The sequence below is a fragment of the Juglans regia genome, chromosome 1 (genome assembly GCF_001411555.2).
Source record: "Juglans regia cultivar Chandler chromosome 1, Walnut 2.0, whole genome shotgun sequence".
Lineage (NCBI taxonomy): Eukaryota > Viridiplantae > Streptophyta > Magnoliopsida > Fagales > Juglandaceae > Juglans > Juglans regia.
The window spans coordinates 42,038,167-42,064,391 of NC_049901.1; the positions used below are offsets into that span (position 1 = coordinate 42,038,167).

Genomic DNA, 26,225 nt, shown 5'->3' on the forward strand with positions numbered 1-26,225 from the left:
ATTTTAGATAGTGATAGAATTACTACTCTATTATTACTCATCTACTACCTAAGCATATTTCAAGCTTTTTTTATTTTTTTATCATTTTCTTTTAAATATTTTTTTAACATTTTTAATTATTAAGAAAAAATTAAAAAAATATATAATTTTATTAATATTTACTTTCTTAATCATTAAGTAAAATAAAAAATTAAAAAAATTAAATATAAAAAATTAAATAAATAATAATAAGATAATAATCTACCATTATTTTAACCTGTTAAGACGTCCGTCACGTTGTGACGGTAATAATAATAAAAAATCTGTAGAAAAAAAAAACTCTCTAGAGCCTCGGACCGACCGACCAACCAACCAACAAACGAACAACACTCATCACTGTTTTGTCTGAAACTTCAAGTTCAGGAGTCCCAAACACCCTCCTCGATCTCCTCTCCCTTCCCACACTCTCGCTTTCCACGTCTCCGAACATTCTCTTCTTCTTCTTCTTCTTCAGCGCACTGCGAGTTCTGATTTACATAAATGGATCGGCCGCTCATCGACTTAGAAGACGACGTTTATACTTCTCATTCTTCCCCTCTCAATCCAACTTCACCACAGCCGCCAAGAGTCCCTGACCGCTACTTCCAATCCTTCGACGACGACGACGATGAAGACGACCAATCCCAACACGACGTCGTGTCTTCCAAGTCCTTCGAGTCCACCTCCAAGCGCCTTGACTACATGCTCCAGTTCCTCGACCGCAAGCTCTTAAACGACGCTACTAACCCCCCAAACGACCGCTCTTCCCTCCTTGAGTTCGTCGCCAAGGGTGGTGCCACCGGGATCTTCAAGGTCCCCGTACGATCAGCGGTCCACCCGGGTCGCCCGACCTGCTTGGAGCTCCGGCCTCATCCGCTTAGAGAATCCCAGATTGCTAGCTTTTTGAGAACCATCACCTCTACGGAATCCCAGTTGTGGGCCGGGAGCGAGTGCGGGGTTAGGGTTTGGGACTTCAAGGACTTGTACGAGCCAGGGATTGGAGACCTGAACTCGGGGGATGAATATACGGCGCCGTTTCAGGAGTCCGTGTCGACTTCGCCTACCATATGTTTGGTCAGGGATGAGGGGACCAGAGTGGTGTGGAGCGGGCACGGGGATGGGAGAATCAGGTGCTGGAAAATGACGATGTCGGAGCAAAACGGTGAATGTAGGAGTCTTTTCAAGGAGGGCTTGTCTTGGCAGGCTCACCGCGGCCCGGTTCTTTCATTGGTCATCACGTCTTATGGTATGCCTATTCTCTGGTTCATTATATGCTTGGTCAGCGAATTTGGTTTATGTAAAAATGGAACGATTGTCTTGGAAATGTTGAATAGTTAAAAAAAAAATTGTCAATACGCCAGTGATTAATGTACCTGCATAGCATACGAGAAGGAATTGGAGAGGGAATAGATCGAAGGATAAATATTAGATAAGAGATCTGTGTGAACTAGAAGGTGTGTTCAAACATTCTCCATTAGCTTTAGAGGTTACCAAATGCCTCTTCCCAGAAGAAAATTTTATAAGTACTGGTTCTGACTCTACCTCTCTTGCTTTGTGTAATTTTATCATTACCAACCAGTCAACTATTTAAGACTTTGGGTTGCTGGAATTTATCTATGCGCTTTTGACTTCCTCATCTTGTTTCACTTTTGTTCAGGGGATCTGTGGTCCGGTTCGGAAGGTGGTGCTATTAAAATATGGCCATGGGAAGCTATTGAAAAATCTCTTTCACTAACTAATGAAGAAAGGCATATGGCTGCTCTATTAGTGGAGAGGTCTTACATTGACCTGCGGAGCCAACTCACTGTCAATGGTTTCAGTGACGTAGTAACATCAGATGTTAAGTATCTGTTATCTGATAATTCAAGAGCAAAAGTGTGGAGTGCTGGTTATTTGTCATTTGCTCTCTGGTATATTTTAATTTCCAGCATTGTTGTTTTATGCAAACCATAATAGTTTTTTTACAAGTAAGAAAAATTTATTAATCCACATAATTAGATAGGGGTGCGGAGTGCCCCCTCCCTGCCCCCCACCCCGCATCCCAAGGGGGCGGGGCAGACTCCCAATCTGCCCCTCCCCCCGCCCACTTCAATAATGAACTACAGTCTACTAGTCCCAAAAATTATTCCTGAGTCCAAAAGTGATGAAAAATACATTTTTGAACCTAAATTGTAAATTTAAATTTGTAAATATGACTATAATTTAAAAACTATAATTTGCTAGTGTATATTTTGCGTAAGTTGTAGTATAGTAAGGTAGTCTTTTTATAGATTGCCTTCACAATACAAGTCTCACACTTAAGCAGTGTGAGACTTGTATTGCCTTGACAATCTATAAAAGAGTCATCCTACTACAATACAACTTACATAAAATATTAAGTAAAGGTTCTACTTAATACATATTATTATATTTATATATAGTACAAATAATAAATATTTATAAATATGTATAGTATAAATATATATTTATATAATAAAATATATAAGTGCTGGGCGGGATTGGGCCCTCCCCGCCTTTGCTAGGGGGTTTAGATGCGGGGTGGGGTTGCCCGCCCTGTCATGCTGGGGCGGGGGGGGGGGCGAGGAGGCGGGGCAGCTAGGTGTGGGCTGCCCACTCCTATAATTAGAGAAGAGAACATTCGTTGGGAGGAATCAGAGAGTTTTTCTGTCGAACTTTATGTTTGGGAAAATGTTCTTGTTTTGAATGGGGATAATTTTCATGATTTTTTTTAGCTTCTACTAGTTCCTAGCTTGTATTTATGTGTTTTCTCTTGTATACTCCATGTGTATTTGGGCTATGTCTATTTACTCTATTCAATAAAACTTCTTATTACTTTAAAATATATTAATCCACATAATTAGGCATAGTCCAAGTGCACAAAGAGTATAAGAGAAAACACCTAATTACAAGCTAAGAGCGACATAGAAATCATGAAAACTTGTCCCGTCCAATACAATAGTTGATGCCCAAAGTAACAATGTATGGAGAAAAAATCTCTAACACCTTCCAAAGAACATTCTCTATTTTTGAAACAACATATGTTCCTCTCATCCCATATAAACCATAAGCTAGATATGAAAAAGGCGTATGATCATGTTAATTGAGATTTCCTTCTATATTTATTGGATAAGTGTGGGTTTGGAGAAAAGGGAGGTCTTGGATCATCTGGTGTATTTCCACGATACAGTTCTCTGTGTTGATCAATGCCAGTCTAGAGGGTTTCTTCCAGAGCTCTCGTGGTTTGAGACAAGGGGATCCGTTATCTCCTTTATTTTTCGTTATTGTTATGCAGGTACTAAGCATGATGATCTCGGCTTTAGTGACTAATGGGTTTATTAGTGGCTTCCAGATTGGATCGTCGAGTAGGGGTATTACTACTATTTCTCATTTGCTGTTTGCAGACGATACGCTTATTATGTGCGAGGCTGATCAAGCCCAGTTGAGGGCTGTGAAGGCACTGTTGCTTTGTTTTGAAGCAGTGTCTGGTTTAAAAATGAATTATGATAAATCTGAGTTGGTGCCGATTGAAGAAGTTCAGAATATAAGGGAGTTGGCTGGCACACTGGGTTGTAAGATAGCGTCTCTTCCTATAACTTATCTGGGACTACCGCTGGGTATAACATCAAGGGCACACTCGATTTGGGATACAGTGATTGAAAAAGTAGAGAGGAGATTGGCAGAGTGGGAGAGAATGTACTTGTCAAAAGGGGGTCGGATTACATTAATCAAAAGTACACTTTCTAACCTGCCAGCCTACTTTTTATCATTATTCCCTTTGCCGGCTAGTGTGGCGGGTCGACTTGAGAAGCTACAGAGAGATTTTATGTGGGGGGGCTTAGGAGATGAGTTTAAATTCCATTTAATCAAGTGGGAGATAGTGTGTCGTCCTATCTCTAATGGTGGTTTGGGTATTAGAAACTTGAGATTGTTCAATCAGACATTACTTGGCAAATGGTTGTGGCGATATACCAAAGAACCTGTTGCTTTATGGAAGACTGTGATCAAGAACAAATATGGTGATTTAGGGGAGGGATGGTGTACTAGAGAAGTTAAAGGGGCCTCTGGAATGGGGCTATGGAAACATATTAGAAGAGGGTGGGAGGTCTTCCATCAACACACTAGACTGCAATTGGGGACAGGTTCAAAGATCCGATTTTGGAAGGATGCTTGGTGTAGTAACAGTGTTCTACAAGATCTGTTTCCTACTCTTTTCTTGATTGCAAGTACCAAAGATGTCACAATGGCGGAGGTTATGGAAGTCTCAGGTAGGAGCATTCACTGGAACATCAGTTTCAACCGAGCGGCATAGGATTGGGAGATGGAGAGTTTTGTAGATTTTTATAGTCTCTTATACTCTTGTCTTCCAAATATCCAGCATGAAGATGATTTGTGGTGGAGTCTTGCAAGGAAAGGGGTCTTCACTGTTCGTTCCTTCTATAAGGTCCTCACACAAGTTCTTGAGATACAATTTCCATGGAGAAGGCTTTGGCGTTATAAGGCTCCTCTCAAAGCTTTTTTCTTTATGTGGACCGCGTCTTTGGGCATGATTCTCACCACGGATAATCTGAGAAAAAGGAGGATAATCATTGCAAATTGGTATTGTATGTGTAAAAGTAGGGGTGAGTCGGTGAATCATTTACTTTTACATTGCGACGTAGCTAGGACTCTTTGGGATGAGGTGTTTAAAAGAATGGACTTAGCATGGGTTATGCCGGAAACCGTTTTGGATGTATTGGCTTGCTGGACCTTAATTCGAGGTGTGAGACAGATCATAGCGGTTTGGAAGATGATCCCTATCTGTATTATGTGGTGTTTATGGTAGGAGCGCAATGAGAGGACTTTCGAAGACAGAGAGATCTTTGACGGAACTGAAACTGTTATTTTTTAGGACTCTTTGTACTTGAGTCATTGCTGTGGATTTTAATGGCATGGACCTTCATGACTTCTTAGTTTCTAATGTTCCTACATAATTAGGGCATTTCTATCTTTGTAATTGACAGTTGGTGGTTTAATAAATACTTATTTTACTTATAAAATAAAATAATGGCACCATCTTCCAAACAACAACAATTTGACAATTACCTTGAATTCCTCTCCAACAAACCAATAGATCCACCGCCTTCCCAGACATCACCCAGGCAATACCAAGCCTATCAAAAATCTCATCCCACAAAACCTTTACCATTTCACAATGGAGAAGAAGGTGGTATAGCAATTCACCATTCCTTTTGCACATAAAGCACCATTCCATTATAAGTAGACCACGCTTTCTCAAATTATCTATTGTCAAAGTTTTCCCATGAGATACACCGACCAAAAAACGCAAGCTTGAGGAGCACTTTGCTTCTCCAAATGCACTTCCTAGGAAAATCATTAGAGGATTGGGTTGGCATAACCTTGTACAATGATTTGACTTGGAAAATCTTATTTCTAGGATGAATCCAAAGCAATCTATCCTCCCCACTGCTCTCTATATTCAAGCCATACAACATGTAAAAATCTGAGATATCCCCACCTTCCAATCATGTACAGCTCAAATGGTGTAACACCTCGCTCCCCAATAAAGTAATTTTTAGAATTTTCGGAAAACTGGTGTGCTACTAAACTTAAATTTAAAAACTTTTCTTCTAACAAAGATTATTACTTATAAAAAAAAAACAAAGTGCCAGATACGAAAGATTCTATAAATAAGTCAATCTTTATTAAATGCTTAAAATTCAAAAGAGTTTGCGGAAGCACTTATTTAAAATCAATAAAGTTTCATGTACTTATGAAAATAACTTATTAAATTAGAAATAATAAAACTGAGCATGACATAAACAGTCTAGGCCTCTGCCTCGCCTCCTTGGGGTCAGTCCTGTCCTGCAGTCTCATCCTCATAAGGATCATCACCTAGGGTGATTAAAACATAAAAATATACAAAAATGAGTGGAATACTCAATAAACAACACATTATACAGTAAACACAATAAACATAAGGTTTCTTGAAAAATATGCATACTTATAAATTACATATGTAAATAACATGAATATAAACTTATCTTTCACTTGTCATAGGCCGATACCCACTGTTAACTCCCGTGAGTTAGGATTAGCAAATCTAAGTATATTCCGATTCCGCCCCGTAGCCGCGGGTTGTGGACATACTAGGTGTACTACCAGCATGTACAACCTGGCAATGCAATATGCCCATAACATATGGTATCATCTTCATATCATAACATAGGCCGTTGCGTATCTTATCATTCATACTTCATCATAATCATACTTGCATACTTGTCATATCATAGATTTCAAATAAAATCGCATTCTTTCATAAAATGTCGTGATTAATGTTTCCTCACATAAAATTATGATTTTTCATAAATCTTTCGATGCATAACTCCTTTCATAAAATCATGAATTTTCATAAATATTTTAATGCATAATCTTCACATAAATCATGGTTTTTCACAAAATATTTTAATGTATAACTCTCACATAAAATCATGAATTTTCATAAATATTTTGATGCATAATTCTTTACGTAAAATCATGGATTTTCATAATTTTATCGTAACTTGGGTACATAAAAAGGGCTTCCAATGTAGGGCTTACGTGCATAATACTTTTATAAAAGACATGTCGTTTACCGTACATACGTGTAAGGGTTTGGTCATGCTACTTACCTCAATCCAATATTTGCGATATGAAATTGATCACGTGAACTAGAATGAGAGAAAAAATGTGATGGATGCTAGTGGACTAGAGGTGCTCTGCGTGATTTTGGGTAAGCAGAAACCACATTGGCTTGAAGAGGAATGAGATACATGTAAAGTGCATGGGGCTAAGCGTATATATAAAGAGTCGGTTTAAGGCCCCGTCTGGATTCAGAGATGATTTGAGACGATTTTAGATGAGTAGAATAAAATATTGTTAGAATATTATTTTTTAATATTATTATTATTTTCGGTTTTGAAAAAATTGAATTGTTTATTATATTTTGTATGAAAATTTAAAAAAATTATAATGATGAGATGAGATGAGTTTCCAATCCAAACGGGGGCTAAGAGTTTTAATGTGAAGATGATTTGTAGAATTGTAACATAGTTCTATTGGGGCATGAATCCTAGTGGAAGGTGGAGACGTGCATGGCTTAGAGTTTGAGAAGGCAGTCAGTTAAAGAGTTTTAACGTGAAGACGACTTGTAGAGTTGTATCCCCGTTAGAATAGGATGTCGACGAGTTCGACCAAAGTCACGATTATTCAAGAAGAGAGTTTGAATTTAAAAGCATGATCTAGTAGTTCATTCAATATAGGATTAGTAGTGACTAAGATTGCGTAGGGGACTTCAATCAATGATAATTTTAAATTGAAATAAATTTCTAATGGCTGATCTTTAAATTCTAAAAAGAGTCTAATCCGTTCAATAAATAATAAATATGATTTAACCTAGTTATTGAGCTTAATTAAAACTCCTAATTAACCTCAATAATTTATTGCTCATGGGCCTATCCAATATGGCCCATTAAATATAATTTAGACCCAATAAAAATTATCAATATTTCGACCTTAAAATTATTGTGCCAGGTTGTTACAAATGGACCTCACATTCCACTGTAAAGAGGCATTGGAGTTGTCCATATAGTCTACCATAGAAGCTCCCTGTCCAATGCAATCCTAAAAAGAGAAAGGAGAGCATTCTTTAGGGCAACATCTCCACACCAAATATCATTCCAAAATCTGATCCAAGATCCCCTACCCACCCTATATCTGAAATTGCTAATGAAATCCCTCCATCCATTTTGAATAAATTTCCACACTCCCACACCGTACGCATCTGACTTCATTTGGACACCAGCCTCCCCAAATGCTCCCAAACTTGCCATCAAGGACATTCCTCCAAAGCATCCCCTTCCATGTGATACCGTTACAATCATTTCCCTAAAAGTGCCTTACTAAAAATTCTCAACTTTCAAAGCCCCTAACCTTCACAAGATATTGGGGTGAAAATCTTGTCCTACTTAAGTAAATGAAACCTTTTTTCTTCCCCCAAGCCTCCCCAAAAGAAAGAATGAAATATCTTTTCCATTATATTAGCCAACCCTACAGGCAAAGCAAATAAAGATAGAAAATACGTAGAGAGGTTAGATAAAATACTTTTAATTTAGGTGATTCTTCCCCCTTTAGACAAATAAATCATTTTCCATCCAGCCAATCCCTACCCTATCTTTTCAATAACACCATGCCACATTGCCTTACACTTGCGAGGAGCCCCCAAAGAAGACCAAGATACTTCATTGGCAAAGACGGCACCTTACAACCCAAAATATCAGCCAAGTCCCCTTTATTATGTACCAAACCAACAGGTACCATTTTAGACTTTGACAATTTCACCTTTAGGCTTGAAATAGCTTCAAAACATAACAAAAGGGTCCGCAACGAAAGAATCTGGTCGAGATCCTGCTCACAAAAAAATTAATGTGTCATCAACAAAGAGGAGATGTGAGACATTTACGCTGCCATTTGAAGATGTACCCACCGAAGAACTAGAAAGGAAACACCCTTCCATAGCTGCCTCCAACATCCTGCTCTGCACGTCCGTTATTAGAACAAAGAGTAAAAGAGACAAAGGATCCCCTTGTCTCAAACCGCTGGAACTATTAAAAAAACCCACAAGGTGGCCATTTACCAAAACTGAAAATCTAGCAGTAGTAATACAGTGCTTCATCCACTTACACCACCTCTTCCCAAATCCATACCTACCCAGAAGGTACACCAAAGAGTCTCAATTAACATGATCATAAGCCTTATCCATGTCTAGTTTGCAAAGAATTCTAAGAGCTCTGGCTCTGATCCTACTTTCCAAACATTCACTAGCAATGAGTACCGATTCGAGAATGTATTTTTGCAATTAAAAAATTACTTCAATATAGTTTTGTCGTGTTTTGAATTAATTTTTTTTATACATTGCCAAGTTTAACTGCGTCCTTGAATTGGAATCATCTATTGCTGCCAATCTTCTTTGTTCAGTTCTTTCCCATGTGGTTACTCAATCCAACAAATGATCTTATTATTGAGGATTATTGATGAGGTAGATTTGGCTTGGTAACTAGCCCACTGACTAATATGCTGGATTACCAGATTTTTTTGTTTGTTTTAATTTTGGTCTTTTTTGGTCCATCCATAGCATGCATAAACTATGCTTTTTAAGGTGAGGAGGAAATGATGGTCACTAATTTGATTACAGTAAGCCAAATATGCCACTTTTAATTTGGGGCTGTAAGCCCTATATATGAGTGTGGTGCACGCTTATTTGTGGTGTGGTGTGGTGTATATGTGCATGGAATGATGCCCATAGTTATCATTTTGTAATTATATATTCCCTGCATAGTGTCTGTTCAGTTTTTTCTTAGATTTTCTCCGTCTATGGATATGATTTATTTTTGTGCTTTTATTTTACAGGGATGCTCGTACAAGGGAGTTACTAAAAGTGTTCAATACAGACGGTCAAATTGAGAACCGGGTGGAATTTTCTCCTGTACAGGATTTTTCACTCGAACATATCTCTAGTTCAAAAAAAGAAAAAATGCAGGGTTCCTTTGGTTTTCTTCAGCGTTCACGCAATGCCATAATGGGGGCAGCAGGTGCTGTTCGTCGAGCTGCAGCAAAGGGGGCAGTTGGAGATGACAATCGCAGAACTGAAGCACTGGTATTGACAATAGATGGGATGATTTGGACTGGATGTACAAGTGGCCTACTTGTGCAGTGGGATGGCAGCGGCAATCGTATACAAGAGTTTCAGTATCGTCCTTTTGCTGTTCAATGTTTTTGTACATTTGGGCAACGTATATGGGTTGGCTATGCAAGTGGAATAGTCCAGGTACTCAACCTCGTTGGTAATCTGCTCGGAGAGTGGGTTGCTCACAGCAGTCCTGTGATAGAAATGACAGTTGGAGCTGGTTATATTTTCACCTTGGCTAATCATGGTGGCATACGTGGATGGAACATCACATCTCCAGGACCTCTTGACAGCATACTAGGTTCAGAATTGGCTGGAAAAGAATTTGTATACACGAGGACAGAAAATGTGAAGGTTTTGGCTGGCACTTGGAATGTTGGACAAGGAAGGGCATCTCAGGAGTCACTTATCACCTGGCTACATTCTGAGGTCTCAGATGTTGGGATTATTGTTGTTGGGTTGCAAGAAGTTGAAATGGGTGCTGGTGTCCTTGCAATATCTGCAGCTAAAGAGTCTGTAAGTATTTCTTTTGGTAGTGCCCTTTTCTTTTGGTTGAACACTGTTGCCAGTAAGTTGACCATAGTAAAACTTAACCAAATTTTATGTTTAACATTTGGAAGAAAAGTGAGACATTTCACATGCTTATCATCTACTCTATTAATGTTAAGCCACATTGTACCATGGATTTTGTTGGGGTCAGAAAGTATAGATTCTTAAATGCATTTGTGTAAAAAACATCAGAAGTTCTCCTTAAAAACAATGAAAAGTTTCTCAAATGTACACTTTTGATGCATGTTGTAATGTTTGAGAATAGATACTAACAACTCAAGAGGCTCAGGACTCGGGAAAGAATTTTGGACAAAAGAAATTCAGTAGATGGAAATAAGACAATAATTGTCAGTCGTTTATGAACCCCCAAGGGTTGGCTCAAGTCGTAAAAACCTTGGGTTTGGGGGTATGCTCCCCCTAGGTCTAAGGTTCAAATCTCCTTGTGTACAAACAATCTCTAGGGGCCATCAAACTGGAGGGGTTTTCCCCTTGAAGTACCCGAGGTGTACTTGCAGGAAATTCCTTGCCAAAGGCCTCTGCACCCCCGGGATTAGTTGGAATGCTGTTCCAAGACACCCGATGCCAGTAAAAAAAAAAATTGTCAGTCGTTTCTGATATATAGATAGCATTGGAAAATTTTTAGATATCATTACAGAACTTTAATATGTTTGGGCTGAAAGGAACTGGAAATGGGTGGGGAAAGCTGTGAACACATTATAGATAGTGAGAGAAGATAGCTTGGCTGAGAGGATATAAATGGAATTTGGACAGCATTGTCTTTGAATTTTGTGAAAAGGCTTCATTTTATATGTTATACCAGAAAACTCATGAAAAAATATGGAATTTCCCTTGAGAGCTTCTGGTGAGAGAAAATCCTCTCCGTACACTTTCTTTCTCAAAATTTTTACATGAAATTTGATGGTTTTTTGTTAGCTTCTTTTGGCTAGAAAGAATCATGTCTCATGTGAAAGTTGTAGTTATTGAACAAAAATCTTTTGAGGTAGTTAGGGAGGGTAGATGGTTGTTTCTCACAGAAAAAGGGAGGAAGTTTGTGATAAGTATGAGAATGGAGCTAGCCACAGCAAGGTGGTTTAGCAAAGCCTTGGAGGATGGGAGAAATGCTAGGAGAAAAGGATTTTATGCAAGCCATCGGGAAGGGGACAGAGGTTTCATGGTGCAAAGATGTGCAAATTTTCAGGGAGAGTTCATGGTGATGGAAGAGTATCAAGGGGGTGGACGTCGGAGATGCATTCTAGTCCCAGATGAGAAAGATGGAAGAGGATGGTGGAAGCTGGCGGAGTTGTTAAGGGAGGCTTCTGGTTCAGGAGGGCAGGCACCACCAGCGGCAATGAAGACATTGAAACCTGCTTCATACAAGGAGGCCCTTCAACAATGGAGGCCTGGGAACCAATCCCATCAACTGGACAGGAGGGCTGTTAGTGGGGTTGTCAGTGGTGCCGTGTCCGTAGGTGAGGAAGATGGCAGGAGAGTTGTTGGTCTTCAAAAGGAAATGGTCGTGCGTGTCTTGTCTGACATGCAAAATCAATTGGGGGAGCTGCAAGAAAAGATCTGCTTTTTGAAGAAGTGCGTTGAAGAGCAGGAGTGTCAACTGGGGGCTGCTCTTAGGCCTTCAGCTGTGGACCCACGAGATGGGCCTAAGGCGCAATCCAAGGGCAAGGCCCAGCTTAGGCCTGGCCCTTCAGATGGGCGAAGGCCCAGTAGACTGGAAAACAGACCCAGCGGGTCTGTTTGGAGGAGACGAGGGGCCTCCCTCCCACATGCTGCGGTGGGACCAGTTGTGGACGGCGGGGCTCTTCCTCAGGTGACGGCGAAGGGGTTGCGGCCACCGGCGAAGATAGTGGTAACGGCAACAGTAGCAGAACCGGAGGAGGCAGCTGTATCGGAGGAGATATCGGGTTTAGAGGCTCAGCCCGAAACTCTTGTTTCTGGTAACGGGTAGCGAGCCGAATCCTACCCAGAACTGGGCGATGGACACCTCCGAGGATAGTGGAGGTCCGGCGGAGAGGGTATGCAGTGCGACCGACACGATAGACTTTCAGCAAGTCTCGGGAGTGAAGGACAAGCCCGATTTGCTTGACCCGATGCAGTCTCTTGGGTCGGATGTGGGACAGAATCGGGCGATGGTCACTTGTGACCCAAGAGGTGGTCCGACAGAGTCATTCTTGATGCCGACAGAGGTAGAGGAGAATTTCGAAGGCATGGTGGAGAGTTCAACAAAAGTGGGAGGTTCACAGGGAGGGGAGATAAGCTGCGGGCTGACAAAGGAGAGTCCTGAGCTGTTGCAGAGGGGGGAGAAAGAGCTTGTTGTGTGGGAATATGAGGGTGGGTCAGAGGAGAAGGAGATAGAAGAGGAAGGCACTTTGATTAGGGTTGAACCAGCCGCATCTTCAGCAGATGAACCATCAGAAGATGACCCTATACCGATAAATATGATTTCCCCTACTCTTCCATCTGATTGGGTTTTGAAAAAGGTGGAGGAACTTAAGAGTTGTATAGGGATTTCGTGTGAGGGATACGAGGAACAGTTTAAGGCACTGATAATAGCAATGGAGGCAGGTCATCATGGTGTAGAGTCGAAAAGAGAGAGGGAGTTGAAGAGGCTGACTTGGTCCATTAATTATGAGGGGAAAGAGGGGAGTGCAAGCCGTGGAAGAAATAAGGGGAGGGCTGGTTCAGTTGTAAAATGATGCACAAAATTTTGATTTGGAATGTTAGGGGGCTGAACGAGATCAACAAACGCCTCCGTATTAGATCTCTTTTAAGACAATGGAAGATGGATATCGTTTGTCTACAAGAAACTAAACTGAAGCTAATCACTAGGAAAATTATAAGAAGCATATGGAGCTGTCAATATGTAGGATGGTCTTATTTAGCTTCGAAAGGGGCTTCGGGTGGAATTTTGGTCATGTGGGACAAAAGGGTAGTGGAAAACATAGAGGAATTTGTGGGGGAATATTCGGTGGGGTGTAGCTTCAAAAACACAGAGGATGGCTTTAAATGGGCCTTTGGAGGGGTGTATGGTCCCAATTTAGATAGCGAGAGGCGGTTACTTTGGGATGAACTTGCTGGTCTATGTTCTTGGTGGGATGTACCTTGGTGTTTTGGGGGAGATTTTAACGTGACTAGGTTCCCTAGTGAAAGATCAGGGGAGGGGCACAATCTTGCTATGGTGGAGTTTTCGGATCTAATCTTTGAATTGGGTCTTATGGATTTACCTTTGATGGGAGGTGACTATACTTGGGCTAATAATCAAAGCTGGTCAAGATTGGACAGATTTCTCATATCTCCTTCTTGGGAGATTCATTTTCCAGATTTGTGTCAAAAAAGGCTTCCAAGGTTAAGCTCGGATCACTTTCCGGTTATGTTGGATTGTGGTGGCATTCAAGGGGGTAGAAGGTCTTTTAAGTTTGAGAATATGTGGCTAAAAACAGAGGGGTTTGTGGATTTGATTAGGCAATGGTGGAATTCTTTTCAACTTCAAGGTACTCCTAGCAATGTGTTGGCTGGAAAATTAAAGGCTTTGAAGAAGGAATTGAAGACATGGAATGAGCAAGTATTTGGGGATGTAAATTTGCAAAAGAAGAATTTATTTCAAGAGTTACAAAGTTTGGAGGGAGTAGGAGATGTGCTAAACCGAAAAGAGCAAGTGGTTTCTGAACTAGAAAGGCTGCTACTTATGGAGGAAATTTCTTAGAGACAAAAGTCAAGGGCATTGTGGCTTAGGGAGGAGGACAAGTGTACAAAATTTTTTCACCGAGTTGCGAACTCACATAGGAGGTTTAACACTATAGAGTCCATGAATATTGATGGAATCACTTCTAATGTTCAAGCTGAGATTAAGGATCATGTGGCTGGATATTTTGTAAATTTATTGTCGGAACCTTATGTGTGGAGGCCTACTTTAGATGGACTAACTTTTGAGACCATTGATCAAAGTAGTATGGATTGGCTAGAGAGACCATTTGAAGAGGAAGAGGTTCAGCTGGTACTCAGAAAAATGAACAAGGATAAAGCTCCGGGACCGGATGGATTTACTATGGCCTTTTTTCAGACTTGTTGGGAGGTGGTAAGGGAGGATGTCATGCAGGTTTTTCAGGAATTTTACAGTTTGGGCAGATTTGAAAAGAGTTTGAATGCTACTTTTATTGCACTAATCCCTAAAAAGGCGGGTGCTTTAGAGGTACAAGATTTTAGGCCTATCAGTTTAGTGGGAAGCATCTATAAAATACTTTCCAAAGTTCTTGCTAATAGGATGAGCACAGTTATGGATAAGATTATCTCCACGACTCAAAATGCCTTTGTTAGAGGGAGACAAATCTTGGACTCGGTCCTTATAGCAAATGAGTGTTTGGATAGCAGAATCAAGTCGGGTGAACCAGGTATCTTATGCAAACTAGATATGGAGAAGGCCTATGATCATGTTAACTGGAACTTCTTGCTCTATATGTTGAATAGATGTGGGTTTGGGGAAAGATGGAGGATGTGGATGAAGCATTGCGTGTCAACGGCCCGTTTCTCGGTATTGGTAAATGGTGAACCGGTGGGATTCTTCAATAGCTCGAGGGGACTAAGACAAGGGGATCCATTATCACCCCTTTTATTTGTTCTCATCATGGAGGCTCTAAATAAAATGGTGTCGGCTGCGGTAGATGGGGGATTTTTTTCAGGATTTTCTGTGGGTGATAACAATCATGGGTCCATCATTATTTCACATCTTTTGTTTGCGGATGACACATTGCTGTTTTGTGAGGCAGATGTAGGTCATGTTCAAGCTTTGAAGGCTATCTTACTTTGTTTTGAAGCGGTATCAGGGTTGAAGATTAACCTTGCTAAGACGGAGATGGTTGCGGTGGGAGATGTTGGTAACATTAGGGGGTTGGCGAACATTTTGGGATGTGTGGTTTCTTCGTTGCCATTGAGGTATCTCGGTCTCCCGTTGGGGGCTCCTTTTAAGGCTAAAACAATTTGGGAGGAGGTGGTGGAGAAAATAGAGCGTAGGTTGGCTGGGTGGAAAAGATTGTATTTAACCAAAGGCGGGCGTATCACTCTTATCAAGAGTACTCTATCTAATCTTCCCACATACTTTTTGTCTCTTTTTCCTCTCCCCATCAGCATTGCAAATAGAATAGAGAAACTTCATCGGGACTTCTTGTGGGGCGGAATAGGAGACGAGTTTAAATTTCATTTAGTAGGATGGGATAAGGTGTGTACCCCTTTGAGAGATGGAGGATTGGGCGTTCGGAATATGAGGGCTTTTAATAAGGCTCTAATGGGCAAATGGTTGTGGCGTTATAATAAGGAGAGGGAAGCTTTGTGGAAAGGGGTGATAGACATGAAGTATGGAAGTACTCGGGGGGGGTGGTGCTCTAGAGAGGGGAGGGGGGCATATGGTGTGGGGCTATGGAAGTTCATACGGAAAGGTTGGTGTTCCTTTGTTCGTCATACTCGGCTATGTTTGGGGAATGGCAATCGGATTAGCTTTTGGCATGATGTGTGGATGGGAGACACGGCATTGAAGGAGGCTTATCCCCCTATTTTCAGAATTACAAGGGACAAAGAAGCTATGGTGGCTGACTTGAGGGTTATTACTAATGGCATACAAGAATGGAACATTAGCCTTACTCGTGATACTCATGATTGGGAAGTGGCGGAGCTGGTGGAGTTTCTTAATTTGCTGTATACTGCTGATATGGCTGTCACAAATGAAGATGAGATGGTATGGAGACCTTCTAGGAAAGGGATTTTTTCTGTACGCTCCTACTATGAATCTTCTAACATACAACAGAGGCAGATTTTTCCTTGGAAGAACATTTGGAGGAGTAAGGCACCTACAAAGGTGGCTTTCTTTGTCTGGACAGCAGCTTTAGGGAAGATTCTGACTATTGACAATCTTAGAAGACGGGGTTTAATTATTACAGATTGGTGTTGTATGTGTCGAAATAGTGGTGAATCAGTGGACCATCTACTCTTACATTGTGAGTTTGCAAGAGAAGTTTGGAATTATTTCTTTTGTAGAATGGGTATTGCATGGGTAATGCCGGGAAGAGTGGTGGAACTACTAGCAAGTTGGAGAGGGATTACTGGGACACCACAGATAGCAGCAATGTGGAAGATGGCTCCTTTATGTATTCTTTGGTGCATTTGGTGTGAAAGAAATGATAGACTTTTTGAGGATCATGAACGTTCCTTAGAAGAATTTAGGATTTTTATGTGGAAGACTCTTTTTATGTGGGCCATTGCTTTAGATTTGCATGGTCTCAGCTTCCATGATTTTCTTGTAACTGTTTTAGTTCCTAATTAGGTGTATTCACATGTATACCTCCAGTGTACCGGGGATATGCCTACTCTTTGATAAATAAAATACCTTATTACTTATCAAAAAAAAAAACTCATGAAAAATTTAAAATCATGCAAAATTGAAGTACCCGTTACATTAATTTCATTGATTGGCTGGTATTTTTTTAATGGTAAACAATATTTGTTAAAAAGGAAAAAAAATATATACATCTAAGTGGGCTATTTTAAACCGATGTTCACGGCCTTATCATTGTAAATCAAAGGAGAAGGGCTGTAATAGAAAGACTGGTTTCTTTCTCTCCTTATTATTGAAAACTTTACCCATCTGCTTGTATACTTCTGGTGTACTTTGTTACTATCCTCATTTCAATAAAATTTTACTTTTACCTATCAAAAAAAAAAAAAAACTTTACCTGATCTCTTCTCACTAGGATTTTATCACCTCTAGTTTACTTTTTCTTTTCTCCATATCAACTGTAGGTTGGACTTGAAGGAAGTTCTGTTGGGCAATTGTGGCTGGATATGATAGGCAAAACATTGGATGAAGGATCAACATTTGAACGTGTTGGTTCTAGGCAGCTGGCAGGTTTGCTCATTGCTGTTTGGTGAGTATATGTCATGGAAAGATCTTAACTGAGCTCTGGGGGATTTTCTAAAATTCATAAATTGAACTCTTTTAAAATTTAGGGTATTTATGGATGTCCGATTTAATTTCACTGGCTTGTTAAAAATGATTTTTGAAACGAGTTTTTCATGGCACTGATGTTAAAACACTTTTTCTTATCAAAAATGGAAATGTGTTGATCATATTTTTCATCTTAAATCAGGCCATCTTTTCCTTTACACTTGGGTGGTAATCTCGCCTATTTTTTTTTTTTTTTTTATAAAGATCGAAAAAACAAAAAAGCAATGGGCAATTTCAGATAGCCTTGCCTCCTGAAATGCACTATAAAGCAATGGCCTAATTGATTTTCTGTGATTTCAGCTCCTCATGATGTATATATACAGCTTGTGTTTTTCTCTTTTTAGGTGTCTATTTCTTTCTCTTTAATCTTGTTTTGGACCTCTGTCATTGTTGACTTTCTCATCTTTGATAGTTGAGATGTTGTATTTCAGGGTTAGAAACAATCTTAGAGTTCATGTTGGCGATGTTGATGTTGCAGCAGTTCCATGTGGCTTTGGGCGTGCAATTGGTAATAAGGTAACCCTGTCCTAGTCTGTTCTATTGGTTTTCATTGCGTGATGGTTATTTAATGAGTATGTTTCTTTTTACTGTCATTTTATGTCGAGAAAATATTCTCTTCCCATCATACCCTTCTCAAAAACCAAAAGACATTGCAAAAACAAAGAGGAAGAAGAAATTTCCCTCAAACCCTAGCAGCGCTAGTACTAGGAAGAAAACTAACAAAAACTTCACAAAAAAAAAAAAAAGGATAAGAGTAGTTGTATATGATATAATATTTTTTACTTAGGATGGCATCTATTATCTTTAGTTCGTGTTGCACCTATTGTGTGGTCAAATTATTTTACCTGATGAGGAAGTTAGTGTAATGTCAGTTTTGAATTCTAGATTAAAAAATCCATGGTGTCATTCTACTAAGCAGACTTCTTTTTTCTGCTAATGCTGGCTATTAGATTCTTCTAAATAAGTGTTGATGGCTCTTTTATGACTTTTCAAAAGGTTTCAATTATTCTCTAAGTTGAGAGTGTCTACCTTAAATTTATAGACAAGATCAAATGTAAATACTTGGATTCTTTGGTTCATGTGGAACCCGCTTCATTATTCAACTATAGGTTTTTGTTGGTTACTCTCTTGATGGGTTTGCTAAATTGTCTGAGCAGGGAGCTGTTGGTTTAAGGCTCAGAGTGTATGACCGGATAATGTGCTTTGTTAACTGTCACTTTGCTGCCCATTTAGAAGCAGTTAATCGGCGAAATGCAGACTTTGATCATGTATATCGAACAATGACATTTTCCCGGCCAACTAATCTTTTCAATGCTGCAGCTGGTATGGTGCTGTACCTGTTGTTGTTTTTCTTGCTTGCCTTCTCAATATATTTAACTTGGCATGTATATACTTCTAATTGGTCTTTTCTTTTGTAGTTGGTTCTTCTTCCGCTGTTCAAATGCTCCGTGGTCCTAATGTACGTAATTGTATCAATTGTTACAGACGCCATTTTTATTACTAGGTTGCTTTTTTAATAAATGATTGTACTCCAGTTTATGATAAGCCATGATTCCTCTGCAGGCTATTGGTGCTAACACACACACTGCAGAAGGAATGCCTGAGCTATCTGATGTGGACATGGTCATATTTCTTGGCGATTTCAATTATCGGCTTGATGATATCTCTTATGATGAAGCAAGGGACTTTATTTCTCAAAGATGCTTTGATTGGCTTAGAGAAAGGGATCAGCTCCGAACAGAAATGGAAGCTGGTAATGTCTTCCAAGGGATGCGTGAAGCAGTTATTACATTCCCTCCCACCTACAAGTTTGAAAGGCATCAAGCTGGTTTAGCAGGTTGGTTAATCATGACACGTATGAATTTTTATATTTCTTGTATTTTCCAGGGAATAAAAAAGAGAAACCCAAAGGGAAGAAGTGACTTTATTGATTTATTGGTTCTGAATTGTGTGCCGGTTGAGCTGGTTAGAGGAGCATGTAGTGACTACTTTATTCGTTTTTCACTCCATTAAGCATTTGTCCTGTTTGTAAAAGCTTTTCTTTTCTACTTGATATGTTGTAAATGCTGGGGAACCTTTTGGAAGTCATTGCATATGGATCTCCTCTTGTAGATTGTCCACTTACAAGGGCTGCTAAAAAGCTTCTGAACTGATCTGTAAATTTTCTGTAGGGTATGATTCGGGTGAAAAGAAGCGCATTCCTGCCTGGTGTGACAGAATTTTATACCGTGATAGCCGGTCAGCTTTGTTATCTGAGTGCAGCTTAGAGTGTCCTGTAGTCTCTTCTATATTAAGGTAAGTTTTCCAACCATGATTGCTTTTGAAACATTTATAGGGAGAAATTACTCCTACAAACATCTTGTACATGATGCCTCAAATAATTTACACATCCATATATTGTCAAGAGTAATGCTAGGTGCAATCTTCAAATAGACAAGCTCCATACAAACCCTTTGTAAAAAAGTGGGTCCCACTAATAAAGAATAGTTTTTTTTACACTTTTTTTAGGTGGAGTCCATTTTTTTACAAGGGCTTGTATGGAGGCTTGTCTATTTGGAACTTGTATAAATCATTTCTCTATTGTCAAAACCATGTTATATGGCATTTTCCCAAGCATTTCATGCTTATAACAAATTAATTTGACTGGACTCTTTTAGCTAATTGATTTGCATAAAATTTCATGTAAATTAGATGGCAAGGCCTTGTTTGGTTACACAGATGAGATGAGAAATCTGTGAATAGTAGTAAGATAATTTATCAATAATAGTGAAATAGTTTGAGTTAAGATTTTTATGGGGTTTTGAGAAAGGAAAGAGAAAAAGTTGAATAAAAAAAATTATAAAGTTAAAAGAGGGTTAAAATATATTTTTTTTAATATTATTTTTGTTTTGGAATTTGAAAAAATTGAATAATTTTTTGTGTTTTGTTTGAAAGTTTGGGAAAGTTGTAATGATTAGGTAATGGTTAGATGAAAAAGTTCAAAATCTGAAATTAAAAAATGTGTTTGAATGGTGATTGGATGTTGAGATGAGATGAGATGGTTTCAAAGGTTTGTGAAACCAAACCAGGGCTAAATCTTTTATGGGACCAGAAAATGTGTAGAAGGGGGAATGTGATTCAATAGAGTCACAGAAAAGTTGCCATCCTTTTGTTTTTGATAATGAGGTTTGACTATTATACCTGGTGCAATTTGATCTCAGCACGTGCTCTCTTTTTCTTTCTCTGTATGTATATGTGTTTCTATTGCCATAAAAATAATCATAGAAATTCATCAACTCACATAAGTTTGTTTCTTTTTTTCCTTTCCTGGAAAATAAATTTTTTACAACTTAACGGCTCCTGTTCAATAGGTATGAAGCTTGCATGGATGTGACAGACAGTGATCACAAGCCTGTCCGCTGCATATTTAATGTTGATATTGCTCGAGTTGATGAGTCAATAAGGAGACAAGAGCTTGGTGAAATACTTGAATCAAATGAGAAAATCAAACGTATGCTTAAGGAACTATGCAAAATACCAGAAACTATTGTTAGTACAAACAACATAATCCTTCAAAACCAGGACACATCTATTTTGCGTATTACAAACAAGTGCGGGAAAAATGAGGCTTTCTTTGAAGTAATTTGTGAAGGTGAGTCTTCTGTGAAGGAGGATGGACAAGCATTTGATCATCGTCCAAGAGGTTCCTTTGGCTTCCCACGATGGCTTGAGGTGACTTCTTTTTCCTTGATTAACTCTATCCGTATCCTAGTACTGGTAAAGCAAATCAATATAGCTGGCGATGCATATTTGCCCGGACAATTACGTTAGACCTGACAGTGCCTAGGTGACTGTCATGTGATGTTATGTTATGTTAGTAAAAGTTATGGTGTCCTCGGGATATATATTTTATCAATGTCATTCTACAACTTTAGTGGCTTTCTATTTTTATTGATATCTATCTGTGCCTAGATCTGGTCCAGTTTAATGTTCTTTAGTACATGAAATAGTAGTTCCATCATTAGGCTTCAGAGATCGGATGTTCTGCTGGATCTAGACTTAAAATCGTCTTCTCTATTTTTCTTGCATTTAAACCAGGTCACTCCAGCAGCTGGCATAATCAGACCTAATCATATTGGAGAGATCTCAGTTCATCACGAGGAATTCCAAACTCTGGAAGAGTTTGTTGATGGTGTTCCACAGAATTGGTGGTGTGAAGACAACAGAGACAAGGAAGTCATATTGGTGGTTAACGTGAGGGGCAGCAACACAACCAAGACAAAAAATCACCGTGTTCGCGTGCGCCATTGCTTTACGTCCAAGACAAAACGGTTTGGCCCCGAACTGAACAACTCTAGGCAAATCCAAGGAACGGTTCTTCACCGGGCAGATGTTCAACTCCTTAGCAGTTCCTATGATGTGGTTGCCGAGCTCCAAGATTTGCGTACTCCTTGAAGTAGACGCTAATAACCGGCATTAGTCAGTGAGAAAAATAAGACACTGGCTTAACGGATCCTCTTTTCTCGACATAGTCCTGTCATACAATCACCTTGATGTAAATACTTGAGCTGTCATGTTGCCTTTTTAATTCTTTATTTTTTTCCCAGTTGATTTGCATTCATAGCATTTTTTATTTATAGTTCATCTGGTGTCAATTTTTTGTACTGTCATCAGTTTGACGTACAAAGCTACAAGTCCATCTTGTAATTTTCTGGTTTCAAGTGTACAGAAAAGTGAATGAGTCACGCAGCAGGAGGGGTTTGGTTTTTTATTTGATCTACTCTATTATTGATAAACCCATTTACTGTGAAATATTAGCGATATCTGTCCTCATTTAGATCAAGTAGAGCAGGTTCCACAGCAAACTTTCATAGATGGCTTTGAGTTGCTTGTTCTCGTTTTTAGGTTGCTGCTCCTGCTGTATTTCAATGATTTGACGGTTGGAATATTTAACTATTATTTATTATTTTATTATTATTTTTTACTTACTTTTTATTATTATTCATTATTTTTCACTATTGTTTAATATTCTATTATTACTTTTTCATTACTTCTCATTTGATTTCTTACATTATTGTGAATAGCACTCCCATTTATTGAAAATTGACTCTTGCTGGGACTATCCCAAATAGGCTTCGCTACATTAATGTCGGGACAAGCTTAATATCTTTACCTAGATAATATGAGAACTGAAACAAAAGGTAAAATTGGGTGAGAACTGGGGAATGGGATTCATAATATATTGTCTGGTACATCTAGTCATCGTCTACTACGATATGTCGTTTTAACATCAAGTGTTTTGCTTATGTTGAGTCACACCATTCATATTTTCCTATGAATTTAGTCATTTAAGTTAACAATAATTTGGAAGTTTAATGGTTTACAACTTGGATTTCATCATTTCTAATTACTAGATACTTTCCATATGATGAGAATCTATTACACTTCCAACTTCTCTTTGCTTTGCAAGTTTAGACAAATGAAGCCACAGAAATCATAAGAATCCTTTACTCTTCAGTCTTCAACTTCTTGCTGCAGTTAAAAATAAGTTCAGGCAACTAAAGCAAACTGCATCATGTAATAATCTTGCTTGAATGAAACGTATGCATCAGGAGCTTGCGACAACGAATGTCAAAGATATCTGAAGCTTCTCAAGCGGCTGTTTCAAGCATCTTCCAAGATGTTGGCCCCGCGACTCTTCTCGCTCATTGCGCAAGCCTATGACTATTATTTAATGATGCATTTTTCTATTCGTTGAGAAGCATTCGAGACTTGCAACGCATCATAATCCTGAATTACAGTGAACGCTTTAAAACAAAATCCAGCTTTTATTCATATTCTTGGGAATAACTATATATCTAAGACTAACTCGAAATATAGTAGCGGAAATAAGCAAAAGAAAATATTGACAATCACACATAAACAATACCAAGATTTAAGTGGTTCAGCTCAAAGTGAGCCTACGTCCACTGGTGGGATCGGTATCAGAGATTTCACTATCAACAAAGATGGAGTACAAAAGAATAATACAAAACTTCTTTTACAAAGAAGTTATCTCTCTAGCTTTCTAACTTCTCTCAAGAAAATCACTAAAACAAACAAAAGTGATTTCTGAAGTGTAAAAACTAAAAGAGGCGCTGTTTGATATTTATAGAAATAGTGAAAATTCACTTCTGTGAACATTGGCTCGAGCGAACTCTCAAGCGAGTGTCGAGCCAGCGTAGGGTTTTGACATTTCGCTCAAGCTAACAGAAGAGCGGCATCGAGCGATGCCGAGCAAAGCTCTCGAACTTGCATATCGCTCGAGCTGAATCTCGAGCGATGTCGAACGAAACTCTCGAAATGCATTTCGCTCGAGCTGAATGTCGAGCGAAGCTCTCGGACTGCATTTCGCTCGAGCGAACATACGACATAGCACTATTTCAACTGAATGCAAGCCACCTCTTAACAAATCTCCACCTTGGCTTGAACTCTGCCAATTCCAACACAAAAAACCTCTAACCACAAAACCAACCCCCACCACCGAATCCCTTGAGGGAATCACAAAATGCGAACACCAATTAAGTCCAAACAGAGTTTGAACTTGTATACTACAACTAGCTTTGTCATCATATCTGATGGATTCTCAGTAGTAGCAATTTTCAGAATCTCTATAACACCCTCTGTAACAATCTCTCTGAGAAAATGATACCTGACATCAATGTGCTTCGTTCTCTCATGATACATTTGATTTTTGATCAAATGTATTGCACTCTGACTGTCACGGAATACTGAAATCCCATCTTGCTATAATCCCAAATCATTGATCAAACCTTTCAACCAAATGGCCTCCTTAACAGCCTCTGCTGCTGCCATGTACTCTGCCTCTGTAGTTGATAAAGCAACAGTGGATTGCAGTAGCAGACCCACACAAAGTGAAAACATAACCTGTCAATGATCTTCTTTAATCTAAGTCTCCAGCATAATCTGAATCAACAAAACCAGTAACTTTGGAACTGAGATCAACATCTCTATCAAATATTAAGCCAAAGTTCAAAGTTTCTCTCAAATACCTGAGTATCCATTTCACAGCCTGCCAATGAGTCTTACCTGGATTAGCCATATACCTGCTAACTATGCTCACTGCCTGTGAAATGTCTGGACGAGTGCAAACCATTGCATACATTATATTGCCAACTGCACTGGAATAAGAAACACTAGCCATGAACCGTTCCTCCTCATCTGTCTGAGGAGATAGAGAAGCTGAAGGTTTAAAGTGCATAACAAGTGGTGTATTTACTGGTTTGGAATCAAACATTCCAAATCTCTGGAGAACTTTTTCAATGTACTTTCCCTGGGACAAGTACAACTTCCCAGCTTTCCTATCTCTAAAGATCTCCATCCCCAAAATCTTCTTTGCAGCACCTAAGTCTTTCATTTCAAACTCATTTTTGAGTTGGGTCTTTAACAAACCAATGTCAGATATACCTCTAGCAACAATAAGCATATCATAAACATATAGTAGCAAATAAATGAAAGACTTATCAGATAACTCCTTATGATAAACACAACTATCATAGTTACTTCTCAAATAACCATGATCAATCATAAAGGAATCAAAACGTTTATACCATTGTCTTGGAGACTGCTTCAAACCATATAATGATTTCTTCAATCTACACACATGATCTTCTTTACTTTCAACAATGAACCCCTCTGGCTGATGCATATAAATGGTCTCGTCAAGCTCACCATGTAGGAACGCTGTTTTAACATCAAATTGCTGTAGCTCTAGGTCATACAATGCTACTATAGCAAGTAGCACTCTGATCGAACTGTGTTTCACAACTAGAGAGAAGACTTCATTGAAGTCGATGCCTTTTCTCTGACTGAAGCCCTTAGCAACTAAGCGTCCCTTGTATCTTGCATCTGGAATTCCCTCTTTTCTTTTGAAGACCCATTTGCAGCCAACAATCTTCACCTTCTTTGGCAACAAAACCAAATCCCATATTTGGTTTTTGTGAAGAGACTCAATCTCTTTAATCATAGCTGCGCACCACTGTGCAGATTCTTCGCTTTTGATAGCTTCTGAATAACTAGAAGGCTCCTGACCAACAATATTCTCTGCCGTAATAAGAGCATACATCACCATATCTGCATGAGCATATCTCTGAGGTGGTCTAATCTACCTCCTCTGTCTACCAGTAGCTATATTGTAGTCTTGCTCACCTTGTGCGCCGCTACAGGAATCAGAGTCATGCTCATCTGCAATGGCAAGATCTTGGGCGCCACTGGGCAACCCTTGTGGCGCTTCCACCTGAAACTCCACCTGCTTTCCAATATCCTGTTATTTTCCTGTAGACACAGTAATCTCTTTTCTCGGATTAAGCATAGATTTTTCATCAAATACGACATCCCTACTAATCACAAACCTAGGTGATTTAGGATCAATACACCACAACCTAAATCCCTTCACCCCACTAGAATACCCAATGAATATGTCTTTCTTTGCCCTTGGCTCAAGTTTTCCATCGTTAACATGAAAATATGCAGGACAACCAAAAATTTTCAAATTTGAATAATCAGCATAAGTATCAGACCATACCTCATTTGGAGTCTTCAAACCAATAGCTGTGGCTGGAGAACGATTGACTAAGAAGCAGGCTGTGTTGATTGCTTCAGCCCAGAAATCCTTAGACAAGCCTGCATTAGAAAGCATACTACGGGCTCTCTGCAAGAGAGTCCTGTTCATCCGTTCAGCTACCCCATTTTGCTGTGGAGTATGTCTAACTGTACGGTGTCTGGCAATACCTTCATTTTTACAGAATTCATCAAACTCACTTCCGCAAAACTCCATACCATTGTCAGTTCGAAGTCACTTAATTTTCTTGCCCGTCTGATTTTCAATCAAAGCTTTCCACTGTTTGAAGTTAACAAATACATCGTTTTTCTGCTTCAGAAAATAAACCCAAACTT

At 39.3% G+C, this 26,225-nt stretch overlaps 1 protein-coding gene across 1 annotated transcript; it reads left to right on the forward strand.

Moving 5' to 3' along the window:
- The first annotated feature begins 332 nt into the window (after positions 1 to 332).
- LOC109007153 (type II inositol polyphosphate 5-phosphatase 15-like) lies at positions 333 to 22,099 on the forward strand. Its single transcript, XM_035687654.1, has 11 exons — positions 333 to 1,264; positions 1,676 to 1,928; positions 9,463 to 10,255; positions 17,087 to 17,211; positions 17,723 to 17,807; positions 18,449 to 18,614; positions 18,710 to 18,750; positions 18,855 to 19,128; positions 19,463 to 19,586; positions 20,642 to 21,002; positions 21,369 to 22,099. Exons 1-11 carry the CDS (start codon positions 520 to 522, stop codon positions 21,723 to 21,725), a joined length of 3,324 nt encoding a protein of 1,107 aa, XP_035543547.1. The 5' UTR covers positions 333 to 519; the 3' UTR covers positions 21,726 to 22,099.
- Positions 22,100 to 26,225: the final 4,126 nt, after the last annotated feature.

What these genes read in the sequence shown, in the direction of transcription:
- LOC109007153 (XM_035687654.1), top strand. Translation starts at nt 520, where the DNA reads ATGGATCGGCCGCTCATCGACTTAGAAGACGACGTTTATACTTCTCAT. An exon ending in GGCGTGCAATTGGTAATAAG is followed by an intron (nt 17,808 to 18,448) that starts GTAACCCTGTCC and finishes TTGTCTGAGCAG; the next exon opens with GGAGCTGTTGGTTTAAGGCT. An exon ending in GCATCAAGCTGGTTTAGCAG is followed by an intron (nt 19,129 to 19,462) that starts GTTGGTTAATCA and finishes AATTTTCTGTAG; the next exon opens with GGTATGATTCGGGTGAAAAG.